Source organism: Hippichthys cyanospilos, chromosome 6, assembly GCF_059441005.1.
Source record: "Hippichthys cyanospilos isolate Australia breed blue-spotted pipefish chromosome 6, RoL_Hcya_1.0, whole genome shotgun sequence".
Taxonomy (NCBI): Eukaryota; Metazoa; Chordata; class Actinopteri; order Syngnathiformes; family Syngnathidae; genus Hippichthys; species Hippichthys cyanospilos.
This window is the reverse complement of record NC_142374.1, coordinates 20,337,820-20,353,686: the sequence shown is the minus strand read 5'-3', so window position 1 is coordinate 20,353,686 and position 15,867 is coordinate 20,337,820. Positions and strand designations below refer to the sequence as shown.

General features: G+C 42.5%; 2 protein-coding genes across 2 annotated transcripts; both read right to left on the bottom strand.

Annotated features, from left to right (window-relative positions):
* Positions 1-214: 214 nt before the first annotated feature.
* ticrr (TopBP1-interacting, checkpoint, and replication regulator) lies at positions 215-10,403 on the bottom strand. Its single transcript, XM_088417155.1, has 21 exons — positions 9,744-10,403; positions 9,362-9,599; positions 8,977-9,209; positions 8,663-8,894; positions 8,452-8,593; positions 8,256-8,380; positions 7,954-8,157; positions 7,530-7,675; positions 7,323-7,426; positions 7,122-7,215; positions 6,860-6,942; positions 6,301-6,531; positions 6,107-6,194; positions 5,899-5,971; positions 5,651-5,782; positions 5,473-5,563; positions 5,330-5,388; positions 4,970-5,247; positions 2,195-4,172; positions 1,444-1,578; positions 215-651 (listed from the first exon to the last, which is right to left on the bottom strand). The coding sequence occupies exons 1-21, from the start codon at positions 10,401-10,403 to the stop codon at positions 551-553; spliced, it is 5,427 nt and encodes a 1,808-aa protein (XP_088273281.1). The 3' UTR covers positions 215-550.
* Positions 10,404-14,144: 3,741 nt separating this feature from the next.
* Positions 14,145-15,598, bottom strand: c6h11orf96 (chromosome 6 C11orf96 homolog). Its single transcript, XM_088416232.1, has one exon. It carries the CDS (start codon positions 15,413-15,415, stop codon positions 15,032-15,034), a length of 384 nt encoding a protein of 127 aa, XP_088272358.1. The 5' UTR covers positions 15,416-15,598; the 3' UTR covers positions 14,145-15,031.
* Positions 15,599-15,867: the final 269 nt, after the last annotated feature.

Below are 15,867 nucleotides of genomic sequence, written 5' to 3'. Positions count from 1 at the left end.
AGCGATGGGATTTTAAAACGCGCTGTTGTGTAACTGAAACCGCTCTGCAATTAGAGGGAAAAACATGATATAGTTTGTGATATCATTATTCTTGTCATTATTAGGGTCAGGTCAGAAAGTCTGGTGAATAGGAGTAAACAACATATGATAGACAAACATTGTGAAAACCAGCATTTATTTACAACACTAGAATATTTACATGACAGATAAAAAGAGTCACTCATTCCCTTTGATTTAAAATCAAGTTTTGTTGATTGAAAAGCAGCAACAAATATAAATAAACTTCTATTATAAGACACACAAAGTGAGGCTCAGAACTAATGTTAAAACCATACAAGAAAATAGTCTAAAGTCGGCACATAAATATATTTAAATTTACACATATAAAAACAGAAACTGTTAGGAACCGCTTCAAAGGAAATAGTGGACAAAGGGGGGCAATTCATGCACAACACGTTCAAAGTGTTGCCTTCAAAAAGTCCTTCACAAGTGTCATCAAAAGATCTTACGGACAAAGGCACAAGTGTGATGAGTTTCACCTGTGGACGTGTCATTGAAGCAGCCTCTTCCTGCTGCACGAGCGTTTGGCAGGCTGGCCGAAGGGCGGGGCCTCCGCTTCCGTGTCACTCGCCCTCTCGGCGAACCCCTCATCTGCAATAATCCAAACGGGCGAGAATCAAAATAATGTTCAAAGCACAATTGCAACAATCGCACTGTTTGGGTTTTAGCACTGAAATCAAATATGAGCTTTGCCATTTTTGCGGTTTAAGCATCTTATTCTGTCTCCCTTCGTTTACTTGATTATTTGAGTGAACATATAAACCCGTTGCACATAATTCATACACACGATCATACATTTCAAATTCACACATCACAAGCTTTTGACCTAGATCATATTGAATTTATAAATAATTTTTAATACTACACACACCTGTTCAGTTCTATTTTAAAGTTATTCCATTAATTGACAAATTGAAGGGATATATAAATAAATAGAGTAGATAAGATGCACTAGGCTATAAATTGTAGGGCTCAAATAGTCACAAAAAAGTTGCAGTTTATGGTCCAAAAAGTATGACATGCATCTTTTCCAAATATTAGCCAGTGTTAGCACAAATTCTTCAAGCTACTGCTAAAAAGGCAACACGTCACAATGGAGCAATTTTAGTGATCACAATTAAAAAAAAAAAAAAAAAACGTCTATAGCCGACAATGGCAGTGAACGAGGTTTAGAAAACTGATCTTGCTTTCGTTTTTGTTTTAAATATCACAGCAAAGCATTTGAACAATTTTTATATCCATTAAGTTGTGTACACGTCACCTCTGTCCAACAATCAGATGTTAGCGTTGGTTAAGGTAAGCAGTTGGGAATGAGTGTGCTAATCTGCACAAAACTTAAGTGGGTTACTGGATTATGACACTGATTCTTCACACTTGGCTGACCTTTTTTCAAGCGAGGTGTTCTCCTGCTTGTGGATGCGGGCTTTCCCTTGAAGAGCAATGGAGACTGAGTGAGGGCCAGAATCCCACTGACTGTGACCGGCTTCCTCGCCACTGAGCCGGGAGGTGTGGCAACAGCTGGGGGAAAAAAAAAAACAAAAAACGACTGAATGTTTCTCCTTATTTAACTGATTGTGATTTATTGTTGAGATCTAACGGATACCATCACTGCTATAAAGCGACCCAATTTTTCTCAGAAGATAGGGGACAAACTACAAAAATTGTAACTACTGAATTCTACCACTAGATGGCGCTTATGCCCAAATCCAACGCTTGCAAAATGTTCTTCCAAGGCTTCAATGGCCCTGATTTGTCACCAACAATTAAAAAAAAAAACGTTTTTCTTGTTTTCCAAAATCACATTACATTTTATCTCATTTTTAGTCATGAATTCTTCAAGGAATTTGCATTCGATGTAGGTATTATTTTGTTCATCTTGGGGGGTCACCACCAATGTTCTACTGTGGCATCTGTGACTAAGTATGTATGTTTTTAAAAGGCGAAGCCCGAGTGGCGTGGGTATTAGCGAATGATGTGAATGTGTAAAGTTGGTAGGTTGTTAAAGGAGAAACACAAAGACGATATTGATCATTATACTATGTTGTGACTAATGGGGTTACATTGAACGTATTTCAAAATAAAAACTTGGGGCTTGATGTCACATTGAATATGTTCAGGTTCAGCATCAGCTTACTGGATGAGATGTCTCCACCCGCGGCTGACCACATCATTTCTTCTTCGTCTTGGTGAGGATGAAGTGACATCCAGTTGTCCCGGGGACACGGCGGAGATGCATCTCCTCGAGGCAAGCGTTCTTTTTTGGACGCCCAAAGTTGGCCCGCTGTTTTGCTGCCAAGTTCATCGAGGTCCTCCCCATCTGACAACCTGCTCACCCCAAGCTCCGCCTCCTCTATCGGCTCAGCTTTCCGGCAGCGGTCTTTGCCAACTGCGGCGGCGTGGGCTCGTTTCCTGCGGGGCCAGCTGTTCAGGTTCTCCGGGGTCACCTTCCCGACACTCTGAGGGGAAGGGGACAGGGGGAAAGTGTCCGCGATCGCCATGGGCGGCGTGGTTCCCGCGGGGTGGTGTGTCGGGGTGTAGGACTGGCAGATGTGGGTCTGAACCACTCCTCCTTTTGCAGGTGTGGCGTGGGCACAGACGGACGGAGAGACGCAACCTGGATCTCTGTACCTGGGGACTAACGCCAACGGGCTGTCCAGCTGAGAAGGTTTCAAGGAGACCAGAGGACTCTGAGCTCCCATCCGAGGAGCATCCTCATCGTCGACATTCATGGAGTCCGCACGTTTGAATTTGAGTTTCGGAAGCCCGGACGTTTGCATTTCCATTTCCACTTGATAGGAAGTGGATTCCGGCGTGCTTTTCTGCTGCTGATGCGCGCTCGGACGTCTTGGGGTCGAGAACCTGGGGAATCCTTTGTCGTAGCCCAAACGAGCAGCTGCCTCACGTTGCTGGCGATCGGGTGTCTGTCGGAAACCGTAGCTGCGACTGGGCGTTCCTTGTGCCTGGACTTTGGCTTGGCTAGATTTCGAAGGCTTGCGGGAGAAGCTAATATTCATCTTGAGGCCGCCGCTAAACTGCGTCTTCACCACCGATGCATCCACAATGTCATTACTGTCGTCTGTGGCAGAGTTGTGCTGTAACGAGTCCAATAGCTGAGAATCTGAATGAGAACTGGTCTCACTTTGAGATGTGTGGACACTGTCAGATTTGGCCTCTTCTGTTGATTGCATGTTGCTCTCCAGCATCGAAGCAGATCCTTGAACTGACATGGCAGTAACACCGTCCATCTGCGATCGTAAATTCTTATGGGTGGTCCGTGCTACTTGACCAGAACTTGCGTGTGATGTTTCTGGAAATACAACTGCAGCTACTGAAGTTTGCTTACAAGGGGAGGGAGTCTTTTGACTTTTATCAGATGTTCGTCTGGACCGGGTAGCCATTTGGTGAACTGGGCTGGGTGTCCTAGTGTGAGATCTTGTAGCGTTGTGTAAGGGACTGTTTTTTCGAAGTGGGGAAAATTGGAAGGGCACCACCTCTCCAGGTACCAGTCTCCAGTCACTTGCTGCATTTGGTGAAAGCCTTTGAAGGTTAACGTGACAAGAAAATGTCCGTGGTGGGAGACAGGTCTTCTCAGGTGTCTTGAAAGTCTCAGTTCTCTTGCTTGGACTTTTCAGCGGGCTGTTGAACTTGCTGGGTGACTTCAAGAATCTGGGTGAACTACGAGATGCAATGGAAGCTGATTCGGGCATCTTGAAAGTGATGGGATTGTCTGCCGCAAAACATTTTTCCAGAGGAGGTGGCGTCCAAGTGACTGTCTTTCTAGGAGTCCTTGACATTGGATGTGACCCAGAAGAAGCCGCAGATTCTAAAGTCTTAACGGGAGTTCTGAGAATTCCTTTCAGTGGACTCGTCAGAGGACTTTGCTTGGTGGGCGTCTCCGCCACGGAGGTTTTTGTGGCAGGAGATCTGAAAGGACTGCCCCTCAGGGCCATACCAAGTTGTCCAATGTGGCGATCTGCACCAGGGAGACTGCGCAGCCTCGAAGAAGATGGAGTCTTTTGGGTTCCCGGCGTTCGAGGAGTTCTTGGAGTTGTGTTCTCCAAATCAGCTCCTCTGCTTTTTCCACATGTCTTTTCAGGTGTCTTGTAGGGACTCTAAATAGGGTAAGACATCAGTGTACAATGTTAGAATTCATAGCCTTTCACAAAACAATTTTCCTATTACAGTGTGACCTGCAGTTACGATAGAAGTGAGGTGACTTTTTTTTTGGGGATCCCTTTTTTTTTTTTGGAAGTGGGCCCTGTACAATAGTGAAAATTTTGGAAAAATAAAATGTAAATGGCCCTAATTGTAGCGGAAATTGCTAATTTCCTTAGTCAAACCAAAGCAGATCCTCTTCTATAAGAAACATGGCCAATTTAAAGCAACAAAGATAAATACACTTTAATAGAAAATGCGCAATAGAGGACAATAAGTGTACAATCTTTAAAAAGCAACAGAATACAAACTAATGTTGACAAATTTGGTTGTACAATTCGACCTCGCTTATAAGTCAACCTCAACTATTTTTTTTTTTTTTTTTAACATCAATTCAGGTGAGTTTTACAAAAAATGTGATTATAAGTCTACCCGGGCTTTGTATTTTTGTGGTGTTCTGTGCAAACACTCTAAAACAGATGCATACTACATCGAATTAGAGGTATATAAAATCATTGTAAATGACATTACTTATTTTGTATTCAAATCAATGTTATTCAAACACAGATTTGTGGAAAATTGTTCTGTTATCAGTCGATTCCCCCTTACATGGGGGTTGAATATGAGGGAAAAATTGCATGTACTCTGAGAAATATGGCAATTTCTATATTTTTTTATGTCTAAAAGCTTTTCGGGTTACTGGCATGGACTTGGAGCGAAAAAAAAAAGACATGCACGTGAAGGTACTACTCACCTCAAAGACACTAGAGTCAGTAGACAGTCGAGCCCTACTGGTCCGGGTTGACGCCGTAGAAGTGGAAGGAGGACCGGGCGACTCGGCAGCTCCAAAAAGAAGCCTCATGGGGGACCGAACCTTTTTGACGTTAACGTCACTGATCCTGCTTTCGCTGAGTGGAAGCTGGGAGGCGGAGAACGCCCTCTCCAAGTTGCGGGAACGAGGTTGGGAACTTGGATAAAAGCTGTTTGAGTGTCTCCTGGCAAAGGCTTTCAACCTTGGGCTCCTTCTGACCTCTGCTGACACAGGAACATTCAAACTGTATTTCTCATCAGCTCCAATGCAATACCAATGGAACACAAATGATTAATTTCATACCTTCTGCTGGTTTCACTGGTGACTCTTCTACAATGCAATCCTCACTTACGCCGGAGCTTCTATACATGACATAAATGCAGTAGTCAAATTACTCATTTATTTTGTGTCTAACCAAATAAGGTCAATAGCTTAATGTTACATACCGTCCCGTTTTTTGTCGATAAAGGAGCCGACTGGACACCTGCTTGTGGTGAGGTGTCTCACACACTTTGTTTGTTAGAAGTGTGTGCCTCTCTAAACAAGAAAAAATGACAAGATTCGTTTGATTAGAACCAACTATGATAATTGTTTCAAGGTGAGCGTTTTGGTGAAGGGTTCTACCATCAGACTTGTGCGATCGCTTGCGTTTCATTCCGTCCACAGCAGAGACAGACTGGCTGCGGGAGAGTTTGGTCTTCTTTGATGGAGACGCAACCTCTTGATTGAAGAGGTTCCTTCTCACCTTTGTCACTTCTGGGACAAATCAGAAAACAGAATTCCTTGAGGATTTCGACAACTTCCAGTTCTTGTTAAGACCTCAAAACTTCCAAAAGACAGTAGCGTCTCCGGATCATAAAGAAAAATAATACCATGAGTTTGTTGCTTTTGAGGTTGTGGTACAGCAACAGGCTTCTCCGGAAGTAGACAGACTTTTGATTTGGACTAATGGAAATAGAAAAAGAAGGAGGTTAAAATAGGGTATAAATAAATACTACAGAGCTGATGCTGCACATGACGGTTTGAGAGACACAAATAATATAGTAGTCATTAATGATTGATTGTCTCGGTTGGTCTTACAGATCGTGTTGTCGTTTTAGGCATCTCTATCTGGCGTAAACTCTGAGAGGATTCAGCCATACTGCGATGGCGAGTCAGCATCCCGCTCCTTGAGGAAAAATAAATATACAAATGTTTGAAAAACTTAAATATTGCAGTCCTTAAAATGTTTAAAGTAGAAAAAAAAAAAACAATATTTTTTTTCTTCTTCTGACCTCCTCTTGTTAGCAGAGCGATTACGCAGGTCCTGCAGGCGATCGCTACAGTTGGAAAGCGTGCCGAGTGAAGAGAGGCGAGGCGAGGAGGCCGAGGGAGAAACGCTGTCTTTGGCAAATGACTCGTCACTAAAGAAGTCAGCAGGAAGGACGGCCACCAAGGACTCGGGGAGCTGGGTGCCCAGACTGTTATAAATGTCGGCAAGGACCCTCGGGATGGCTGTCAAGAACCTGCAGTGAGAGAGCTCTGTTAAAAATCATGGAATTAATCAAGTATGTAATCAAATACATAACTGACAAAAGCTTGCTAGCTTAATGCTAACATACAAAGCAAAACAGAGTCGGCGTGTTTAGGAAACTTACAGAAGTTAAGCAACGGACGAAATAAGCATGTTCACCTGAGTTATGAGGGTGGTCACAGAACAGACCTAACTTGTAAGTCAAGGCGCCACTGTACATCAAATTACCCACCTCGTTTTAAGAGAAGAGTGTTCTCAAAGCCCTGAATTGTTGACATATGTAGAGGAAAAAAATATCACAAGATTCTTGAGATACTTACTCAGGTAGGATTTGATCTTGAAGAAACATTGCCAGGCACGCTGGGTCTTTTGTCAGGGATATAATTCTGAGCATTTCGGCTACCTTAAGAACAAACAGTTTTCATATGAGTAAACACAATCAATGGACTGACACTGATATGACAAGTATGCAAGAGAATTTGATTATTTTCTGTATCGCAGCCATGACTTTTGTTTAGGAAATCAAGGGCCATGTTGCAAAGCTTTCACGTCATAGCTGTATGTAGCCTGAGCTTTTTCTACCTCCTCTGCCATTTGTTCCGCATCCAAAGCATCAGCCTCCTCCATGGAGAAAAGTCTGCATAACTCCAACCTGAGCAGTGCCTGCAGCTGACACCTAGTGGACACATATATATTACAAGCATTTCGAGACAAACTTTTATGGATTTTTTTTTAATCCATCTTAAATGGCCACAATGTGATAGCCTAGGTAGATGCACTCACTCTCGAATTTTGGCCTCCACATCAGCAGTAGAGTCGTAAGACTGCCTGATGGATCTGCTGCTTTTGAGAAGGTGCTGCTGGGAATACTGAATGGTCTTTTTGACCTGCAAGAGGGAAGGCGGGAATTTATTATGTGCAAGAACAACTTAAGAAAAATGTAGCTTGCATCAATTGTCAAAAATGGTGAAGAAAAAATGCTCTACTCACCTGCAGCTCAGATTCTGACACAAGGAAGGTTTTAACAGCAGTCAGAAGCTGTTGAGCCCCAGCGAGGAGAGATGAGCCTTTCTCTGCAATGCTCTTCTCATAGATGGTTTGCACGTGGGACAGCAGCTCAGCTTTACTGGTGAAGACTGAGAAGGGAGTTAAATACATGACATGAATTAGGATTACATGGTACATAACTGCTGGTCTGAAGCACAGTTTAATATACAAGTATTGATTTGGAGACATATTTTTTACTGTTTGGTGTAAGGCTGGGTGTAAATCCCCTATTAAACCCCTACACCAAAGACAACAAAAGAGGCATTTAGTGCAAATCCTTTCAGAACCACGACTTTTACCCAAATGGAAGAGATTTGGAACGGGAGATTCGGACGTGACCGTGCTCTGTATTGACAAGTATACTGACCGATGACGTCAACTCCGTCGGATTTGTTCTTGTCGCTCGTGCGTCTCTTTGCCGGTCTCTCCGCCGCTTTTCCCTCCGACGTGCCTGTCTCTGTGTCAGCCTGGTTCTTCTGGGCCTTCACGTTGAGCCGTGCAACGTTGAGCATCTGCAATGAGCGACTCATGCTCTTCATTTTCTGCTTCACCGGCGTACGCTGCGTGCCTCCTGTGGAGAGAGAGAGAGAGAGAAAAAAAAAAGATAAATCCACATTTTGTTGAGCTTACATGTGAACCCAATCAACAGGATTGATTTGGTTTTCTTACGTTTCTTGCCCCTCCTATTATCAGCACCCTTTGATGACTTGTACAGATCTGCCAGGTCACTGATCAGCTCTGATTGGAAGAGAAGCTCTTCTTCCTCTGTTGGGTCAGGCGCTGCATGAAGCAACCTGACAAAGAGTGGAAGTTATGCAGCAAAAGGTTCAAGTCACAGAAACGTTACATATTTTGTTCGCTTTACCTGAATGACTCCATTAAATTAGAAGAGACACCAGACTGATCTGAATGAGGAAACCAAGTCTCCAACAATCCGACTCCTGTAGAGCAGTGACCTAGTTCCTGCTGGGCCCACTCCGGAACCACATAAGGAACATTTGGCTGCTCTGAGGGGGAACAGAAATCGCAAACACTTGTTTTCAACGCATTCAATCATGTTAAAGTCTAATCCTTACCATCAGTGCAGTCATTGTCTTGCTCCATCATGTCATATACGACCCCCAGCACACTGCTGACTACTTCGGGAAGGTCAGCAGAATTTTCAGCTGTGTTGGAGGTGGAAATGATGTCGGTGTTGTAATTTTGTTCACTAATGTCAGGCTGGAGGACGGTGAGCAGAGCAGAAAATTCGGACAAAGGAAAGAATACGGCTGAGGATGACTGGCCGCTATGGCACACCTCAGCAAACTAGGAAGGAGGAGCAGAAAAAAATAATAATTTAGTAATAATTTAGTTTAGGTAAAGCAGGCCCTAAGTAATTACTGCTCACCATGTGCAGCGAATGAGTGAACAGCTCCGTAAGTGTGCGCTGGAAGGAAGCAGCCTCTTGCCCACTGGTGTTGGACCACTGAAGCAGCCATGACTCAGTGGAGGTGTGCCACAGGGACGAGACATCCCAGTTCTGCAGCACACCCTTTAGACACACCTCCACCCCCGGGGCAAGAAGCGCCTGTCTGCAGGAAACTGGCTCCAGAGTCACTACACAGCTCTGGGCAATGTCACCTGGGAAAAAAGAAGGAAAAACATGGAAGTGAATAAACAGGTCAAACTTTGTCACTGCAATTTTTTTTCATTTCTTTCTTTCATTTCCTCCCTCTTCAAATGGTAAAATAACACCGTATAATATTCCTCAAATAGCGGCATAAAACATTTACCTGTGTCCAGTCGTAGAGTGCCCTCCGTGACAGGAAATGCAAGGCGGTGGTGACTTTCAGAAGACAGCAGATATCCAAGACTGGACTGAAATGGGAAACTCCCACTCCCGATGATATGGTCCGTCTTCCCAATGCAGTGGCGGTTCAGCAGTGTGACTGCGGGGATTATTCTGCCATAGCCCTGTGCCAAAACCTGGGCTAACTTGTCAAAGCCCAAATGGTCCACACATCGCTCATCCTGGAATGAAGAAAAAAAGGATGACATGTTCACTAGATTTCAAAGTGATTCTCAGGCTGCTAAAGTTACATTTCCATCCATGCATTTCCTAAATTGTTACTTGCCCTCTCGAGTCTCATAAGCAAACTGAAGTTCGTTACTTACATTTTCATGTGATGTAGTGTCCACCCAGTGCAAGACAACCTGCCTCTGGACCAGCATGTCTTGAATAGTTTTGGCTAGAATGTGCTCCGACACATCCGCATGCACATCAATGTTCCTCACGCAAAGGTAGTCCAGCAGTTGTGTCCAGCTTCCCGGACACTTTGCCACAATAAACATCACATTTTTTGCATGGTTTGTAAGATGATCCTCTTCTGGTAAATGTGCAGCTCTGTTTGTTTTCCTGGGCCTCAAAGACAGTTTGGTGGGAGAGGTGATGTCTGGTCGATCCCATTGGAAATCCAGAAGGATTTCTTTCAGGGCGTTTTGCACGGATGTAGACGGTCTACAATGCTGGGAAGCAGAAAGTTTTTCTCTCCCGTCAAACTTAGCATCAAATTCCGCAATGAAATCCTCAAATGTTTTGTGGCGGAGCTCCTTGAAGTCCGAGCCCCTCGTTATGTGGCTGGCACCTCGGCCAGTCTTGGAGTGGAAAAATTTGTAACCCCAGCGTACTTTGTCGAAACCACACTTGTAGCCGAAGTGTAGCAAAATGTGCAAAATTGCACGTTTCAAGAGATGATTCCTGATTTCCAGCTCATCGTTAGATTGTTGATCTCCGTAGTCCACGTCGACGACAAAAACTAGGTTATGTAACGCCATTCCGTCAAACGGCGACTAGATGTTTTCTTCAACGACAGGCCATTAAATCGAGTCACAGGCAAAAAAACTGCACCCAGCGAATTGTCACGCCTCAACTAAAAATATTCGATGAACGAATATGTCCGCCATTTAATGCAAAATGCATGTTTACAAAAATGTTGACGCTTCATGTTAGCCAGCTAGCATCGTCGTAGACACAACTAACTTTGACGTTAGATACATTTTCTTTCGTTACAGAGTCCCAAGTTCAACGTGTAGTTTTCTTGTTAAAACTTAGAGAAAAGATCTTACAAACAACATAAGCCGTAGTAAAATAATCACACGGAACTAAAACTTTACGTGAAAAGTCGCTCGATGTTCGCCATTTTCTCGACTTTGGAGTGCTTCACCTTTCGCGCTCCTAGAAAGGAACCCACCTTCTCTCCTCTGATTGGTCGAATATGTAAACAACAAAAACCCTAATTGGTCCAAAATTGGGAAGTTACTATGTGGCGATTCGCTAGATGTTAGCTGCTAACGTCTCATTGGTTCTAGCTAAAATCTGTCATATTGTTATGACCTGCTGGGCCAAATGAACGATTAAGGGGGCGTCTTTAACTTTTAAATACAAAATGTCCTGACGTCACATTTGAGACGTCACTCGAAAGCGACCCGCAATTATGGAAATGATTTAATGGACCAACTCTAAAGCTTATTTGATCAATGTATTTTCAGGCGGCCACATTAACACTATTTATCTCAATCCCAACAATATATTTTTACGTTTTTTTAAGATTCCAGACATTCAGTCCCAGGTTGTAAGATATTGTTTTTTTCTTACCTCAAAATTAAAGTGTTTGGCTAAAAAGTGGGGTCTAAAAATTGCTTTAGGACTTACAGTTTAAAATTTAGGTAATTAAGTACTAAAATTATCTATTAGCTTCATACTTTATTAGTAATTGATTACTTTAGTCGTTATTATCTAAAATAGTACTTAAAAAAAAACTTTAAAATGTCCTTGAGATTCAGTGAGTTAATGTCAATTTGAATTTAAAAGAGACCTACATTAAAAAAAGAAGCACATTTATTTTTTCCCCCCAAAAGGCATCTTTTTAGTCTTCAGATCACGCAAGTAGACTCGTGAGCATTTTTGTCCATTTAAAGACGACAAATTATGCTGCATTGTCTTCTCGATGTCTTCTAATACTCATCAAGTGTGAACTTAAAAAAAAACTCTTTTATCTGCCTCTTTCTGAAACCATGTCAGTGAGTGAAACGTTCTACCCTGATGCAATTTACATTATAACCACACCCGCATTATGTTTATCTATTGTCAGTGAGGATGAGTACAAATTTAATCCCTGAGCACAATTGCTTCAAACACTGATTTGCATCTACATTCTTTTTTTTTTTTTTTACTTCAGCAGCAGAGGGGGATGATGAGCTTAGGAAAGAAAAGACAAGGGGTGAATCAGGAGCGTGACCAATGTTTTTCTGCGCTTGCTTTCCCAGAAAACATGGCAACAGGATGCAGGTCAGGAAAAGCACAAAAACACAGACACTGTACATTTGTATATATTGCATAAACATCACAATAATTTATTGATGTTTTGTTTTGTTGATAAAATTGTGCTAAGGCTATTGAGCCACGATGAGGAAATAATTAGCATCTATGTGGCTGTTTGAACAAACGTGGAGTATTTTTGTCCAATCCTTTGAGCGTTGAAAGAAGACAGTAGGGAGCTGAAATTTCATCCAGATGGTGACAACATGTCAAATTTGAACATAGAATGACCACTTAAGTCATAGCACTATCAGGAGTGCACCATCTCTCGGCCGAAATACTGCCAGAATGACGTTGAAGAAAATAAGCCAAAAATAATCAAAATACCACACAAGGTGCAATCCTTTGATCTTTACATCAAAGGAATTTCACATCAAAGGGAAAGCATTTAAAAAAGACACCAGAGAGCTGAAATTTCACAAAGATTGTGAAAATATATCAACGTTCAACATGGCAGGACCACTAAGTAATCACACTACCAGGAGTTGTGCCATCTCTTGGCTAAAATACAGCCAGAATGAAAAAAATGTAACTAGGTCACTACAATGAGTTGATATTCAGCTTTTATGCACATCTCAATGGACACTGATTGGATGAGGTTATTATTATAAATAATACAGTCATTAAAATGCAATTAGGAGGTGAGCGTGTCACCTATTTGTTCTCCATTCAGCGAGAACAATCACAAAATGTCTCCTTTCCAAGCAAACATTGTCCTCAGCTGTATTATTCTTTACATTACGCATCATACTTGGTAATCAGCAGAAAATGAAAGGGCGATGACGTCTGTGATGATTATGGAGCAAAAATAAATCCCTGGCTGGACCAGAATGTTCTCTGCGCAAAACACTACATCTGCAAATAAAACTACTCACAGAACACACTTCCTGTTTTGGCTTCAATTTGTGTTGCAATGAGGCTATGGTATCACACACACACGTTTCCAAAAGTACTTTTAATATTTCTCCAGAAGTTCCATTTAAAAGAGTTTGAGTACATTGAATTCACATAAAGCATTTATAAATGAGTCCTTTAAGACATGAATCTAAGTGGAGGTGAAAACCTAAATTCTTCAGCCAATCGAAATGTGTATCGATACAAAAAACAGACACAGCTGAAAATGCTTGAAAAAATACAAAAAAACACCATCCAAAAGTTTGAGAAAGGTCACCAAAAATCTGCCAAACATTGTGTCATCTATAAGCAGGCTGTTTGTTGTGCCAGCAGGGAGCTCGCGATGATTCTTACCAAAATGACGGCCAGTACGCCAGCAGCCTTGGCTTGATGCACTGTGGGTCAAAGGTCATCGTTTGTATTGTGTATTACGCAGCAGTTGACGTTAAACACAACCTTGTATGAATAATGTAAGCACATTAACTCGCACTTTTCTTTTTGACAACTTGTTTTGCTCACTACTAGCTATTTCAGTAACACTATGTTTTTGAAAGCTACACAACCAAGTAAAACACAATTTCAGTTTTTTTGTTTTTGTTTTTTTTTTATGTTCCAGTATACAATGTCCCATTTTTGTCCCCATTTATCATATTGCACCATTCACATTGAACAAAATAAAACAAAATGATCAAAACAACAAAACACAGAACAAAATGTTTTTTTGTGCACTCTATGCTACCAATGTATATTGATAGGCAGAAGAATTTAATGCTAATTCTTCGAATGACATTTTTCTCATTATTTTTTTTTGATGATGTACTCCCTGTGATTTTTTTTTTTTCAGTTAGGTAAGCCCTAAACCAGCGGTATCCAAACTGTGGCTTGGGGGCCGAATGTGGCTCGCCATCCACATGTCAATGGCCTGCGGCAAAAAATGCAAAATTACATTTGACAGCAATAGCGAGTTGGGTAGAGTGAGATGGGAGGAGGTCACACCCATCTGTATAAAATATACAGTAAGGCATACAATGTTTTGCAAAGGAGTCACAATAACACTGTTCCTCAATAATTTGATGTTCCAATTAACTTGCTCTTAATTTGAAAACGTACATGAAAATGTATGGAATTTACAGCTATTTTCATGGAACTAAAAAGCATTATTTGCTGATACCTGGAGAATACCTGTTGAAATCTCACATACCCCCTTTTGAGAACCACTGTTTTTATGTTAAGTATCTAATAAAGCTATTTTGTTCCCACTCTTGTAATTCCACGATTCAAGACACAAGTCTGATAACCATAAATACTTGAAAATATTTATTAAAATACTTATGACAAACATGATATTTAATATAAAGTATATTCCATGTAAAGCACTGTGGAAAGGTTTACAGTTTTCTTTTCAAGTCACGGGGACTTCACAAGTCAGAAATGCAGTAAAATTCCACATTTGGTTATGAGCAAATGAAAAGAATAAATATGTTTTTTCCTTTTTAGAAAGGAATCTTTCCTTCCGACAATTTCATTCACTCCCATGAGCGTGAGCTCCTCTGAAGGCTTCAGTGGCAAACCAGGCCACCGTGTCGCTTCGTCGTGCTATTTACAGCGTTAGTGCTGTGGCTACTCGCCGTAGATTTTTGTTTTTCTACAAGTAGAAAAATCAATACAAACTAAAGAGCCCGATGTAGCATCTTTCAAGTCTACAGTAGAAAAGGAATACATTTGAAAGCAGCAATTTGTATACTGTCGTAGTACAAAGGATGCTATTTAGGTTTCTTTGCATACGACTGGGTAAAAAGACTTTCAAAAAAATAATGTAGCATTGAGTCAATACAAATGGAAATGCAACCTAAAAATAAAAGGTTAAATCAATATGTTAGAATACAATTGAACTGTATTTAACAAACTATGCTGAATTAAAAAAAACAAAACATTGAGTGATTCTTCAGCAGACCACTAGAGGGAGCTCACGCGTTGCACGTTGAGAGTCATAAACTAAAATCTTTTTACGATGCAGTACAAAGAAACTTAAATATATTTGAAAACATTTTGAAAACAGCGCCGCCTGCTACCATTCAGTACAAGCCGCTTGATGAATCTGCCACACGTTGATATGTTAGTGGATTTTTAAAGCAGACTTTGGGTCACTTCAACCACGCTCCATCGAGAAGAACCACGAGGGTCGTCGCCTTCATTGGGTGGAGTCAGAGTCACTGGAGTCCATGCTGGCCTGCGTGGGCGAGGGCGCGCACTGATGGCGCGCGCCCGGCGAGCAGTGCAGGGTCTGGGTACTCCTCCTCAGGTTCTCCAGCGACTGCAGGAAGGAACGACGCGCCCGCTCCTCTTCCAGAGGCGACGAGCCCTCCTCCTCCACCACCTCGGCGATTTCGGCGAAGGTGACCGGCTGGGTTTTGAAGCGGGCCTCGCGGGGCCGCCGGGAGCGGCTCTTGCCCCTGGAGGGGCCCTTGGGGACGGGCAGCTGTTGAGGAAACTCCTCCATGGCCGAGGACATCAGGTGGGCGGGGAGGACGTGGAAACCGGACGCCTCCGCGAGCATCGGGCGCACGGCAGCCATTGGTGAAACTTTGGACTTTTCTTTAGAGTTCTTTCTACTCTGAACCAGAATCTGGCAATCCGCTTTGAAAGTCTCCAAAGTCCAGAAGGTCGATGCGAGTCAGCCTTGAGTCGCTCTGATGCTCCGGGCTTGTTTTACTTCTCAGCTGAAATCATGCAGCCCTCAGCTCCAGCTGTCTCTTTTATAACATAGCAGCCCGCCTACTTCCTCTCTCGCGCTCCATATTTGTTGCGGGTCCGGTCCATCCTACTGCCCCCTCCTTCCTTGCCAGCCACGGTTCCGCCTCCGTAGGATTCAGTCACCCACCTCAAAATAACGTGGCGGGACGTAATCAAGTACAAACACGGGTACTGTACTGGTTTCAACATTTCTAAATTAGCTTTCTTCACATCCCGTCGTTGGTGGACGGAGTCATAAAAGTCTGCTCTTTTGGGAAAATTTAACGTGAAAAA

What these genes read in the sequence shown, in the direction of transcription:
- ticrr (XM_088417155.1), bottom strand. Translation starts at nt 10,403, where the DNA reads ATGGCGTTACATAACCTAGTTTTTGTCGTCGACGTGGACTACGGAGAT. An exon ending in AGACAATGACTGCACTGATG is followed by an intron (nt 8,594 to 8,662) that starts GTAAGGATTAGA and finishes GTTCCCCCTCAG; the next exon opens with AGCAGCCAAATGTTCCTTAT. An exon ending in TCAAAAGCAACAAACTCATG is followed by an intron (nt 5,783 to 5,898) that starts GTATTATTTTTC and finishes GATTTGTCCCAG; the next exon opens with AAGTGACAAAGGTGAGAAGG.
- c6h11orf96 (XM_088416232.1), bottom strand. Translation starts at nt 15,415, where the DNA reads ATGGCTGCCGTGCGCCCGATGCTCGCGGAGGCGTCCGGTTTCCACGTC.